Here is a 12,734-nt window from a genome sequence, read left to right as displayed (position 1 = left end):
CATCAAAGCCGTCATATCATAATTACCAGCTCAAAATAGTTGTGACTGTATAATTGTCTGATTGAATTTAAAGCTCCATCGTGAGAGTTCTGTAATTAGCAGTCCTTATGACAATAGTATGGCAAGCTCTATCAATAATGTTGATACTCAGTAATACTCAAATCCCAAATACTGTATTTTGCATTATAATAAAAGAAGCTGTCTAATGTCTCTTCTTTCAATTAACTAACTGTTCACTTTAGCTTGAATCATATGTTGCAACTTTTATGCATGCTTCTTTTAGGGAATCGTCCTTATGTTTTCCTATCTGCTCGTGTACATCCTGGAGAGACTAATGCAAGCTGGGTTATGAAGGGAACGCTGGAATACCTTATGAGCAATAATCCAAGTGCCCAAAGTTTACGAGAATCTTATATTTTCAAAATTATTCCCATGCTCAATCCAGATGGTGTCATCAACGGAAAGTAAGCATAGGTTTACTCACAAATGTAACTTGTAATACCAAGTCTTTGCATCTGTTATTAAAAAAGTTAAACTAATCCTGGAAACATGTACATGCAATACTTAATATGGAAAAAAACCAAAAACACTTACAAAATTGCTAGGACTCTTCCATGTTTTTGCTTTTTAAAGACAGATGCATTGTTTCATGAATTTCAGTTTTATAAAAAGTATTTTCAGTTATGCATGGATGATAATCATTCCTGTGTGATTTGACATGACATTCTAAATGTCTTTCTGAACTACCGTTCAGGATAGGTGTAGAGTGTTATATAAGAGCATAGCTACTTTTAGGAAAACTAAACAAATTGATGGTTCTCATGAAAAAGAGCAGTCCTTGTGTCTGAGAAAGCTTTTTAGGTAATTTTTCTCCTTTTAAAAAAAATTACAGTTTTTAGAAGGATGTTACGGAAATGGCTGTTGTCAAATGTTATTAAAAGGGGCGAAGTTGAATAGGTGCACAAGAGAAAGGGTAAGACACTGTTCTGATTTAATTGAAGTTGTTAGTGGTAATTCTTTCAATTACCACCACTTTTCTCAATAAATTTAAAGGGTATTTCAAAACCTTTTAATACTGATTGAGTAAGCATTCAGCAGTCTGTATTTATAATTTGGTTACAGGGAATGCATATGAAATGGAAATTTTGGTAAGGTGAATCTACAGTTCCTTTTTACATAGTTATGAGTAGTACTTTAAAAGGTTTTGTGAACAAAATAATAAAAAATCAAACCAATTATGGATCTGAGTAGAACCCTGTCTTTATATAGGTAAAAGCATGTATATAATGGAACACCTGGCATTAAATCATTCAGAATATAAGTGAAAGTTTAATACAGGGATAATTGTGTGTGCTGGGACATATTTCTTAATCTAAAGACTAGTTACTGAAAAGGACTGCATGAACATGAATTTCTGCAAGTTTAAAAGTTCTTGCTGATAGTTGACTGAATACAGAGATGATCTTTATTTGTTTGCTAGGTTTTTTGGTTGTGGGGTGTTTGTTGGTTTTTTTTTTCTTTTCTCGTTTTTCTCACGGCCACTTCTCTCCTAACAACCTCACGTTTCAAGTCCTAGATTTCTGGTTGCCAGTAGTCTTCATATTATGGAAGTAAAGACACCAAAACTGTAAAGATACCGTATATTTGAAATTACTGATATTGAACTAGCATTTTAATAGAATCACAAGCCTTCAGTTTCAACAGCAAATAAGCAAGATTACAATTGACTTCATATAAGAAGCTACTTCTGATTTATTTTTAGGTTTTCTGTAACATAACTTTAAAAACCCCAGATGCTTCTATTATTTGGCATGTTAGAAAAATGAAGTTTGTTTCTTGCCAGACTCCTTCCAAAGCAGCAGTGGTGACGAGGAAATCTTGAGGTGGGGGGAGGCTTATTTAAAAGTACAATAATACAGACTACATGCGTTTTTCCACCCACCCCCCCCCAATAGCCACCGTTGCTCTTTAAGTGGAGAAGATTTAAACAGACAGTGGCAAAATCCAAATCCAGATCTGCATCCCACTATTTACCATGCTAAAGGGTTACTGCAATATCTGGCTGCTATAAAACGTTTACCTTTGGTGAGTACGTGTGTGTAAGCAATTCTGAATCTTTTTAACCTTGTCTATGTAGCTAGTCTGTAAAGTAAATATTTTAATATGGTCTTGTAAACTGTGTCACACTTTAATTTGACCTGGAGAACTGGACTTCTGCAAACCTTTAGATATAAACCTGTTTTCTTTGCTAGGGTAGAAGGTTAAACCTTCCTTAGATGAATCCTATGTTTTTTGTCTTAATGCACAAGTTAATTACATAAGGAGTTATGTTTCCTAATTCTTTGGAAGTTTCAACAGTACAAATAAAAATTCCTTGTCCTTCTATTACTTTTTATAAAAATGTTAATTCCATATGCCTTGGCTTTATTTTGCCAAATGATTCATTGTAGGTTTACTGCGATTATCATGGTCACTCTCGTAAAAAGAATGTATTTATGTATGGCTGCAGCATCAAAGAGACAATGTGGCACACAAATGTTAACGCTGCCTCTTGTGACCTGATGGAAGACCCTGGTTACAGGGTAAGTTTGACATTTGTACCTTTTTCACTTGGCGTGAATTTGGAATATATATATATACACGCACGCACACACAGACACACTTTTCAAATAACGTCCCAATATTATTCTGTGCACATGGTGACTATAGCATAAGCAGACTTATTTGGAATAATCTCTTTTCAGTTCATGAGTGTACTTCAAAGTATTTTGAGAGCTTTAAACACTGTACACTAATACAGCTAAGGATTTAATGTTAGTAGAGTGCTTTATTTTTTTTGGTCTTTGTACCAATACATGCCTTTTTGTGTTCAACATTACAATTATAGTAAATACATGGAAAATATGCTGCTGTGCATTTATAATTACTGGATGAAAAAAAGAGTCATTTAAGTGTGGCAAACAATATTCTAGGCAACAAGAAAATAAAAATACTGAATTGCTCTGAGAAATACTTATTTTTGTGTATGGAAATAAGCAAGGTTCCTCTTGTAAAGATGTGTGGTTAAGGCATGTGCCCCTGCTGTATATACATAATAAACTTGCACGAACAACATCCACTGCATTGTATAACCTTTCAAAAATTCCATGCGAGTTAAAAGAATTCTCTTTCTTCTGTGTAACTCCACTGCCGCCTTGTGGCAACTGCAAATATGTGCAGCCTGATGCGTCCAAACCCCGTGTTTTATTTTGAGCAGATGCAGAGTTAAGCTTTAAAAGCACATGCGCACGTTAAAACGCTTGTAATGCATCCGTGAGTGTAAATAAGTACAGATGCTTTCATATTTTTTTCTCACATTTCACTCATTTAAAAAACAATATTCTATTGCTCCTTGATTTTTCTTGTGTGATTTCTTGGATGGTGAGTCTGATGCCATTCACATCTGCTGCTCAACACATTTTTGTGGGGTTTTGTCACTTCAGCCTGCACTACCGTAGTGCACAAAAGACAATAGTCAATATTAGTTGTGGGGAAAAAGCTTTTGGTTTCAAAAAAGGCAGACTGAAATGTTTGAACAAGCTTATACTAACTGGTATATGTACTACTAGAACAGTATATTCAAAGTGGTCATGTGTTTTGGCTTAACTGACACAAATAAGAGCTGGAAAGTATGTAGTCATTTATCATTAGTCAAATACATACATTTGCATAACTGTTTCTTGTCTTATTCCAAACCTGTTCTGTAAACAGTTATAGTGAACTTTGATTCATATTCTTGAAGTTAAATACTCACATGGTGCTTTTCTGAATATGATTGAAGTTTATGTATTAACAAAATAATGCCTGTGTTAGCTCTGCAGATAGGATTGTTGAAACAGCCTGAATTAAATGAATTAATTAATTCTATGGGGTATGTAGCAAAGTTAGCCTGGTGAATTAGGAGGAAATGGTGATCACCCAACAAATTCTTTTGTATCCTGATCTTTACAATTTTAGCAATTGAGTCTGAAAAAGAGGATTTTAATGATAGAAAATGGCAAACCTGCTGTCATTTGAACACACTGTGTTTTGAAAACTCAAGATGGAAAAATGTTTTCATGCCTGTTCTTTTAATTCAAATTGCAGCAAAATTTTCTGATACCATTTTGTGATTGCATGTTCCCCTCCCCCGTGCTTCCATAAGTGAAATAAAAGAATCACCGTATTTTTCAAACTGCTTTCCTGCAGGTACTCCCCAAGATCCTGAGTCAAACTGCCCCAGCATTTTGCATGGGCAGCTGCAGCTTTGTGGTGGAAAAGTCCAAGGAATCAACAGCACGAGTTGTTGTCTGGAGAGAGATAGGAGTAGAAAGGAGCTACACAATGGAAAGCACGTTATGTGGCTGTGACCAGGGCAAATATAAGGTAAGAAAATGTATCAGTTAAACTATTCTTGGTTTATAATTCCTTCTATTTGCATTGGTATCTTGTTCTATAACCCTGCTTGCTTGCTTTAAACTTCTGAAACTCTAGATCTGTGTATGCTCATGTTAGAGTGAAATGACATAATTTACAATATTATAGGTTGCATAGGCATCTCCATCTGTCACATCACCCCACTCGTAGTAACTTATGCTTATTGGCTGTTCTAACAAGATTAACTGTAATTACTGCTTGTAACACATATATATGCATATAGTTAAAAAAAATGAGAACTGTACTTCCCAACTGATTATTAAAATTGGGTAGTAATAAATGCCAATACTAGAATAGAAGTTTCTTTTACACATGGCAATTTCAGACCTCACTGTGGCAGTTCCTGGTTCTTCAGCAGATACTTAGTAGCATCCATTTATAGAATATTCCTGTGTAGATGCAGAAACAGGCTAATAAATCAAAAAACTTTCATATCAGGTTACCAGAACTACAGATTACACATCTCTGAACTCATCATAGTTGCTTGACTTCTTGACTTAAAACTTGTTCTCAATTTGCCTCCTTCAAAATTGTTAAGGGCTGCATTTTTGAAAACAAAAGGTGACCCTGTTTGTAGTTACTCACTAGTAGAAAACTTAACTTCAAAGAAAATATTCGTTGAGAAGAAAGGAGAACCACCACCCTAACATCTGATCTTCAACTTCTGTCACTGGGTTAAATGTAGGTACAGATTGAAGCAAGTTTTTCAAATGAACATTCATGGAAGAACTCACAGTTTCCTCTGCTTGAAAATAGAGTTCAGGAATACTAATAAAGAAAATTACCACAAGCCTCAAATAAGGTGCTTGACAAAAAGAGGATCAGAAGGCTGGGATCAAGGTGGGGAGGGGGTGTGCAGGAACAAAAAAAAAGTTGGAACAGAGTATATTTAATGTATTAATGTATGCTCCAACACTCATGCGTATCTCCCTAGGCAGAGGGAAGACAGATATTTTGGCAGGAATTTCAGTAGGTCTGTAACTACTAAATGAATAAGTTTTGTCAATTAATGACAGAAGCATTCCCACTGTTGTCACAGTATTCCATTATTCCTCAAATTACATCGTCATGGAGTTTTAAAAAATGGTAACTTGTCCAACTTGCTTATTTTGAAACTTCCAGAATATTCTTAAATGTGAACCTTCATGGCTTTTTAGCAGTGTTGCCACAGAAAGTTCTTAAGAAGGTTGAACTGAAGATGCTTTGTGGACAAACTTTCACGATGCTTAATCTGCAAAAACCTTCTTTAGTAAGGGAGGAAAAAAATGGTTGAATTCCATAGAAAAATCGTTTACTCAAAAGGGAATAGCATTCTTCTATGTAATGTAAACCAGCTGATGAGGTTAAATTCCTGTTCTGTCATTGATCTTATTTGGAATAAAACAATTTGTGAGGTCGTGGTCATCATCTGCTCATACAGGAAGATTCTTTATTTTTCTTCACTATGATAATGCTCAGATTTTCTAAGAAAATGTATCTAAAAGGCCAAGGTGACTTGACGGAACAAGGAAAGAGCAACATTTCTCTAATGAGAAGGTCAAAGAGATGAAAAGGCTCGGTCATTTTTCTTTGTGTGGAGAGAGTAGGGCCACCAGCTCTGTGAATAAACTTGTGGTATGAATTAGATGACATATTTCATAATGTGTTAGGATCCCTGGTGACAGAGTTATCTCTGGAAGCAATCTTGTTTTAACTGTTTCTGTAGGGTCTTTGTAGTGCATTAAGAGTCAGTGCTGCAAATACTGCTTAGTCATCTGCACTTCAAGATATTGAAAAGCAAACGTTCAGGTGAAAAGATGCTCCAAGATCTGCTGTGGAGGATAACTGAGATGTCAGACAAAAGAACAATTTCTTCAATAACTCAAACCTCCCAAAAAACTGAAATCAATAACTTTCCTGATTGGAGATTAATAAATTTGGGAGTGTTGCTTAATTTTGAAGCTAATCAAAAAGGTTTTGTTTTCTGGCAATTTTATGATGCATGTAAAGATAAGACTTCAGGACGTAAGGATTCAGTCAAGAAACTTTTGCCAGTTACCATGATTCTTGAGACTCTAGCTTTTGCTTTCTCAAAAATTATCTTTGTAGCCTCTGCTGAATAAGAAAGCAGAAAACAAGATGGTGTTTTAATGTCCAACTGACTTTGCCAAGTCTTAGTATGGCTATTTTCAATTTACTAAGTACATATTACAGGAATGTTCTTCTAAACTTGAAATTGCAATCCATTGTGCCGTTCTTTTGCATCTTTGCTTTCTGGGGCCAAAGTTCATCACTGAGACACTGTTCATGTGAAGGTATTTTCATGACGTGCTTAGTAAAGAAGACTTTAACCAGCCATCTAAAATGTTACTATCTAGAAGAAACAGTTGTATAAAACATAAAGAAAAAGGAATAAAATTTGGTGCATGTTTAAAAAAAACCCACAAAGCAGGTGCCTTGTTCTTAAAAGTGATGCTTGTGGTACTTAGGGAACTTTAGTAGGTGACAGTTAAAGGTACTAGAAAGACAGTTGAAGTTGATTAGAAGATCAAGAAAAGGATTGTAATCAAGACTTCAGTGAAAATGAACTTCACCTCAGGTCCTTTAGTTAGGTCAACTGTTTATTATTCCTGAGGCAGATGTTGGGTCTCTTGTTTCATGGAAATTAAGAGATTTGGCTGGTGGAAGAATAACAATGGATTAAGAAATTTGGTGTTTGGCAGCTGTGTGGTATTGCATTCTCCATTATGGTTTAAAGAACTGAGAGAAGCAAATGTAGACTTTGGCATGGGCTTTTACTGCAAGTATGTAGACCCTTCAGCATAGTAAGTTGAAACTTTATCACCCAGGTGTTTCAGCTATCGACTTCCAATCTGATCCATTTAGGTCTCTATTTATATCCTCTTTCTGCTGTGTTGAAAATAGCAGCCGTGGAACATGCACACGCTATTCATCTTTCTAACAATTGTCTTTGCACTTTCTTTCATACTGTACTCTTTTCCTTTTTCAACTTAGAGCCTGTCTGTAAGGAATCTGCCAACTAATGATAACTTCTTCAGCAACAGATGTAGGCAATGATTGGAAAAGTTTCTGAACCATCAAGTTGTGCACATTAGTAATCTGTGTAACAGTAAGATTACTGTTACCCTTCCTTCCTCTTCTGCATACTTGTTGCCTCTTGTCCTTAATGTTATTTTAATCTCTTTGGGGCAGGGACTGTGTCTTCCTGTGATTAGCATAGTGGAGCCCCAGATATGATTGGGGTCTTCGAATGTTACTGACGTGCAAACAAACACAAAACAAAAACAAAAAATTGGCCTCTGTGGATAAGGTACTGCACTGGGCGTCAGGAGAACTGGTTTCTGTTCCCAGCGGGGTCAGTGGCATGCTGTGAGACACTGTGCAAATCACTTCAACCCTCTCTGCCTCCATTTCTCCATCAGTAAAGTGAGGATAATTCTTCCTTTATTAATAAAGTGCTTTGAAACCTACAGCACAAAAGCATTATAAAAGAGGTAAGTAGTATTACTGTTAACAATAATACTCAGATATCCAACTCTTGTTCACTGCTAACAGGTTTCTGTATCATTTGGCTGAAGGATGGCCCTGTTTATAATAGTGGATACAGCTTTAGCTTTCTTGTTACTAAAATGCACCTTGGCTACGAAACTACCGAGGGAAAAAAAAAAAAGAACTTGCACATATCTTCAAAACAGACAAACATGCAGAATGTGCAGACTGTGCTGTTTCTGCAGCAACATAACACATTCTTTTAAACGTTGCATTTTAAAATCCAGTGTCAGTGTGGCAACATATACAAAACTTGTGTGTGTGGTTTTTAGCCTGTAGTAAAAAAATTCCTATTCCATACTTTTTGCTTCATGTATTTCCCTGCTTGATGACTTAGCTTACCACCAGTTCCTGGTTCTTCTGCTTCCCTGCTTGTTTTGTCAAAGCTCCTTCTTAACTACCCTTTACCTTAAAAGGCTTAGAAGATTCAAATTAAAATCCTTTTAAATTCTCCTGAGATACAGAAGTTGCATTTGAGATTGAGTTGGGCTGTGACATTGAATTTGTTAGTGTATATACAGTCAGTACTAGCCAGTTTCATAATTGCTGATGGTCACTCTGCAATATCGTTCTCTTTTCATAAAGAGTTCAGAGGTTCTGTCCCTATGTACTGCACTGCTGGCTAAGTTAAAAGTGTAAAATTTTGTGATAGGAGGCTTTATCACTTAGGTAAACTTAGAGAATATCACTTAAGTTCTACCTTCTAAATACTCTTTGCAGAGGAAAATGCCTCAGTGTATTATTTGAGTTAGAAAACAGCTATGGCTTTTGATACTTTATGTTTGTTGGTTTTAATTACTAACTGTGTGAATAAATGCTTTCAGAATTAACACATGCAGCCTCTAACTTACAGGAGGGGAAGAGACGTTTGTGTCAAGGAGTAACTTTGCCTTAAATAGTCCTATTTATGTGTCAGAACATAGCAATGGACTTGATCATAGCTACAATATGAATTCTTTTTTTTCATTCTGGTGGGACTTCTGTTGAAGAATCTTGTATTTGAAATGACTCTTTAAAAATTTTGTCTCAGGTTTTTAAAATAGTTTATATCTATAAACTTGGAAATCATCTCTGTCTTTCTCCCAGTGTCACTGGGTAAAGTCCTGTTAATATTGATGTGCTACAAATGTAGACTAGGAAGCTCCGAAGAAATGTGCATGTGTCCAGAAATATCTGTTCAACTTTAGAGAAATCATGTAGTTACTCTTAGAGTTTTCTCTGATACTCTTGCTAAGTGTTTACTGTACAGTTTTTATTTGTTCTGTCTTTAGAGCAAGAATGTGTTTTAGATAATAATTCCGCAGTATGCGTGGGTCCGTCTGCATATACCTATTTTGTATTTTTAAATCTTATTTTTAAATTAGGGATTGCAGATAGGGACAAGAGAACTGGAGGAGATGGGAGCAAAGTTCTGTGTTGGCTTACTGCGTTTAAAAAGAATGGCCTCGCCTTTGGAATACAATCTTCCTTCTAATCTGTTGGATATTGAAAATGAGCTGATTGAGTCAAGCTGTAAAGTGACAAGGTAATACACATTTATTATATTTACCATTTTATTTCCAGAAAAATTGCAGTTTTTCAAGTGATGTAAAGATTACCTCAAAAATGTTCTTTCAGACATCAAAAATAATGTTGATGTGTTGTGACCTGTTAGTGTAACAATTGGAGACCTATTGTGTTAATTCATTTGCTTCAAACTTTTAAAGAAAACAATAGATACAGAGTTAGACTATATGTCACATTTTTTGCTGGGAGAAACGCTGGTAACTTTAGTGTCATCGGGGAGTTGTTATACGCAGTAAAACTCAGTAGGTTTTAGGTCTCAATTTTCTCTTTGAGAGCATTTTTTTTCTTATTACTGGCTACAGTATTAAAAATGTATTTAGGTAGACTTAAAGTATGTGAGTTAAAACACTCTAAGAACCGTAAGTTTTTCTTCCAAACTTTTTTTTTCTTTTTTTCCCCTCTGGTAGAGTTACGTAACAACACTTAAAGAATTCAAAATGTGAAATAAGGTTTGGGTCACAAAAGAAATGTATTGTATCTGCTCAGTAGCTGGCTGATTATGTTACCAATTCTTAAAGCTCTAGGTAGACTTGCAAAGGTATGAGTACTATTGCATATTTCCATTCATGTGATTCATCCCTGAAGTGTCCATGGGTACATGGTAATTGGGAATGACAGCAAATACAAGCATCTCTTCCTGAAAATGTGGTTAGAGATAAAATAAAACACAGTTCCAGACTTCAATAAAGCATTAAATTAACAAAGAGTAAGATTGAGACACTATAATATGTTACTACTTGGCATACTTAGAGGTGAAAATGGTTTTAAAGTGGCCTTGGCTGTTAGTCCAACTTAGCTAAAGCAATACTGTGGAAATTTTGGGAAAAGATTAAATGTATTATTGTTTTTGTGCAACGGAAACACAGAGGTGTTTGAGACTAAGACTTTCATTAGGTGCTAGACCAATGAGCAATTTGTCTGTAGATGATGCAAAACTAACAGAGATGTGGGAGAGCATCTGTGGTACCCTATGGAATGGGAAGATGATGTTTAATTCCAGCATTTAAACACAAGTGTTACTAGAATGTGGAGTATTGAGAAAGACTGGAGCTTGTGTTCATGCTCAGCATTTACAGAGAGTAATGAAAAGTGAAGTATAAGCTGAAAGGTGATAAGAACAATAGGAGTAACAATAGGAGAGTGTCCTAAGGAAGTGGTTAAAAGTGTATGAAGAATAGCTGTGATGTGTAGATATGTATCACTCCAGTGATGACTGGATCCTCCAGTATCATTTGCTCACTAGTAGAGGATTAGCATGCTTGTAATTGCTGGATTTTTACTGTCAGATCCTGTTTTGTGCTTGGGTAAGGCTGAGTTAGTGATTCCTGGAAGAGATAGGATCAGAAGAAGGCTTTGGAGTAACCCACTCCCACCAGCGTATAAGCCTCACTGAAGTGTAGGTAGGCTCACTGAGAGAGAGTTATATGGGAGGCCATAGAATCATTAAGGTTGGAAAGAACTTCTTAAGATCATCAAGTCCCACCATCAACCCAACACCACCATGCCCACTAAACCATAGCCTGAAGTACCATGTCTGCATGTTTTTTGAACACCTCCAGTGATGGTGATTCCACCACTTCCCTGGGCAGCCTGTTCCAATGTTTGACCACTCCTTCTCTAAAGAGATTTTTCCTAATATCCAATCTAAACCCTTCCTGGCACAACTTGAGGCCATTTCCTCTCATCCTATGCATGGTGTCTCCAATGCAGGTGAAACGCAGCATTTTAATCATTAAAAATGCCTTTGTGGTGTTTACTGTGCTAATGTAATATTGATACCAAAACAATGTTAGCAGTGGAGCAGTGCTTAGCATTTGTAACATTACTGTTCATTGTATAAATCTAAATTTTCATTTGATGTTATATGAGTTATCAGCCTTCTAAGATGTACTTTGAAAGTATAAATAAAATATTAGTGTCCTTGATTTTGCAAGTCTAAAACCGTATTCTGCTATCTTTATAGTGTGTGGGTTATTTTGAAAAAATAAAAAAAAAAAAGATGGGGACAGGGATAAACTGTGAATGGTCTTGAACTCTTCAACCAAGGCAAAGAATAAAAGAAAAAAAGTTGGCCATTAGAGTGAATTAATGTAACTAGCTGCTTTGCTCTAAAAAGTCTCTGGCTTGTCCATTTGTGTAGCATAGTGGTTTAATGAGCACTACAGGGAGATTAGCACAGAAAATCTGCTTTCACTGCTGTTATGCCAGGGGCTGAGATAGTTTATCGTCAGGTAACTATGGAAAGCAGCAATCTTGTCCTAAAATTTTGTATTAGGAAAACACAGATTCAGTGGGTTTTGTCTCGTGGACAGGGATCAGCCTAAGGAGAAAAAATTGAATTGCTCTATGTATGTTTTGTATGTGTTTCCAGGGATTCTGGATATGGATCATCTGAAGGTAATCTGTTTAGGTTTCTTATTAAATACATGAGGACCTTAACTTTCCGGTAGACATTTCAGTTCTTCTTTGGGATGAGATGTAAGTGTTGGCAAAAGAGACCAGAACTTGGGAAGTGAAAACCATTAACTGCTAGGGAAGTGTGTAGATGCGTGATGTCATATGGTATGGAATATCCCTTTGGCCAGCCTGCATCAGCTGTCCTGTCTGTGTCCCCTCCCAACTTCCCGTGCACTCCCAGCCTTCTTGTTGGTGGGGTGGTGTGAGAAGCTGGACAGTCCTTGACTGCTTAGCAACAACTGAAAACATCAGTACATTATCAACATTGTTTTAATCCCAAATCCAAAACGCAGCCTCGTACTAGCTTCTGTGAAGAAAATTAATTCTATCCCAGCTGAAACCAAGACAAAAAAGTAACTATATTCTTGACCTTCTTTCTAGGGTAATGAGGGGAGAAGCGATTGGTTGTGCTTTACCAATCTGGTTAAGATTTTAACTGATCTGCAAATTGTAGATAATCAGGTGCAATTGTAAAGAAGTAGAAAAGTGTTGTCTGGATTAAATGTTTGTGCTAGATGTTACCTTAGACTAAGATCAGGATTACTGCTTTCTAATATTTCTGAAACTTTCAATAGATCAGCACAATCATTTATTGAGAGAGATTTTCTTGTTTCAGTGAAACTTAACATTACAGTAAAGTTATGGTTTACAGTAAAGTGGTTATGGTCCTGACTCCGGAATAGGATTTCCATAGATAATCTGTACAC

At 36.1% G+C, this 12,734-nt stretch overlaps 1 protein-coding gene across 1 annotated transcript in view; it reads left to right on the top strand.

Moving 5' to 3' along the window:
- Nucleotides 1–12,734, top strand: part of AGTPBP1 (ATP/GTP binding carboxypeptidase 1) — a gene marked incomplete at its 3' end in the record, with an annotated part of 51,288 nt that overhangs the window by 27,961 nt on the left and 10,593 nt on the right. The window contains exons 20-24 of the mRNA XM_082013645.1: nt 284–464; nt 1,956–2,085; nt 2,451–2,582; nt 4,228–4,404; nt 9,369–9,529. Coding sequence (XP_081869771.1) covers nt 284–464; nt 1,956–2,085; nt 2,451–2,582; nt 4,228–4,404; nt 9,369–9,529 — 781 coding nt within the window. The remainder of the gene's footprint in view (nt 1–283; nt 465–1,955; nt 2,086–2,450; nt 2,583–4,227; nt 4,405–9,368; nt 9,530–12,734) is intronic.

This window comes from Phaethon aethereus (assembly GCF_964289735.1).
Source record: "Phaethon aethereus genome assembly, chromosome: Z".
Classification (NCBI taxonomy): Eukaryota; Metazoa; Chordata; class Aves; order Phaethontiformes; family Phaethontidae; genus Phaethon; species Phaethon aethereus.
This window is presented reverse-complemented; position numbering and strand designations above follow the sequence as displayed.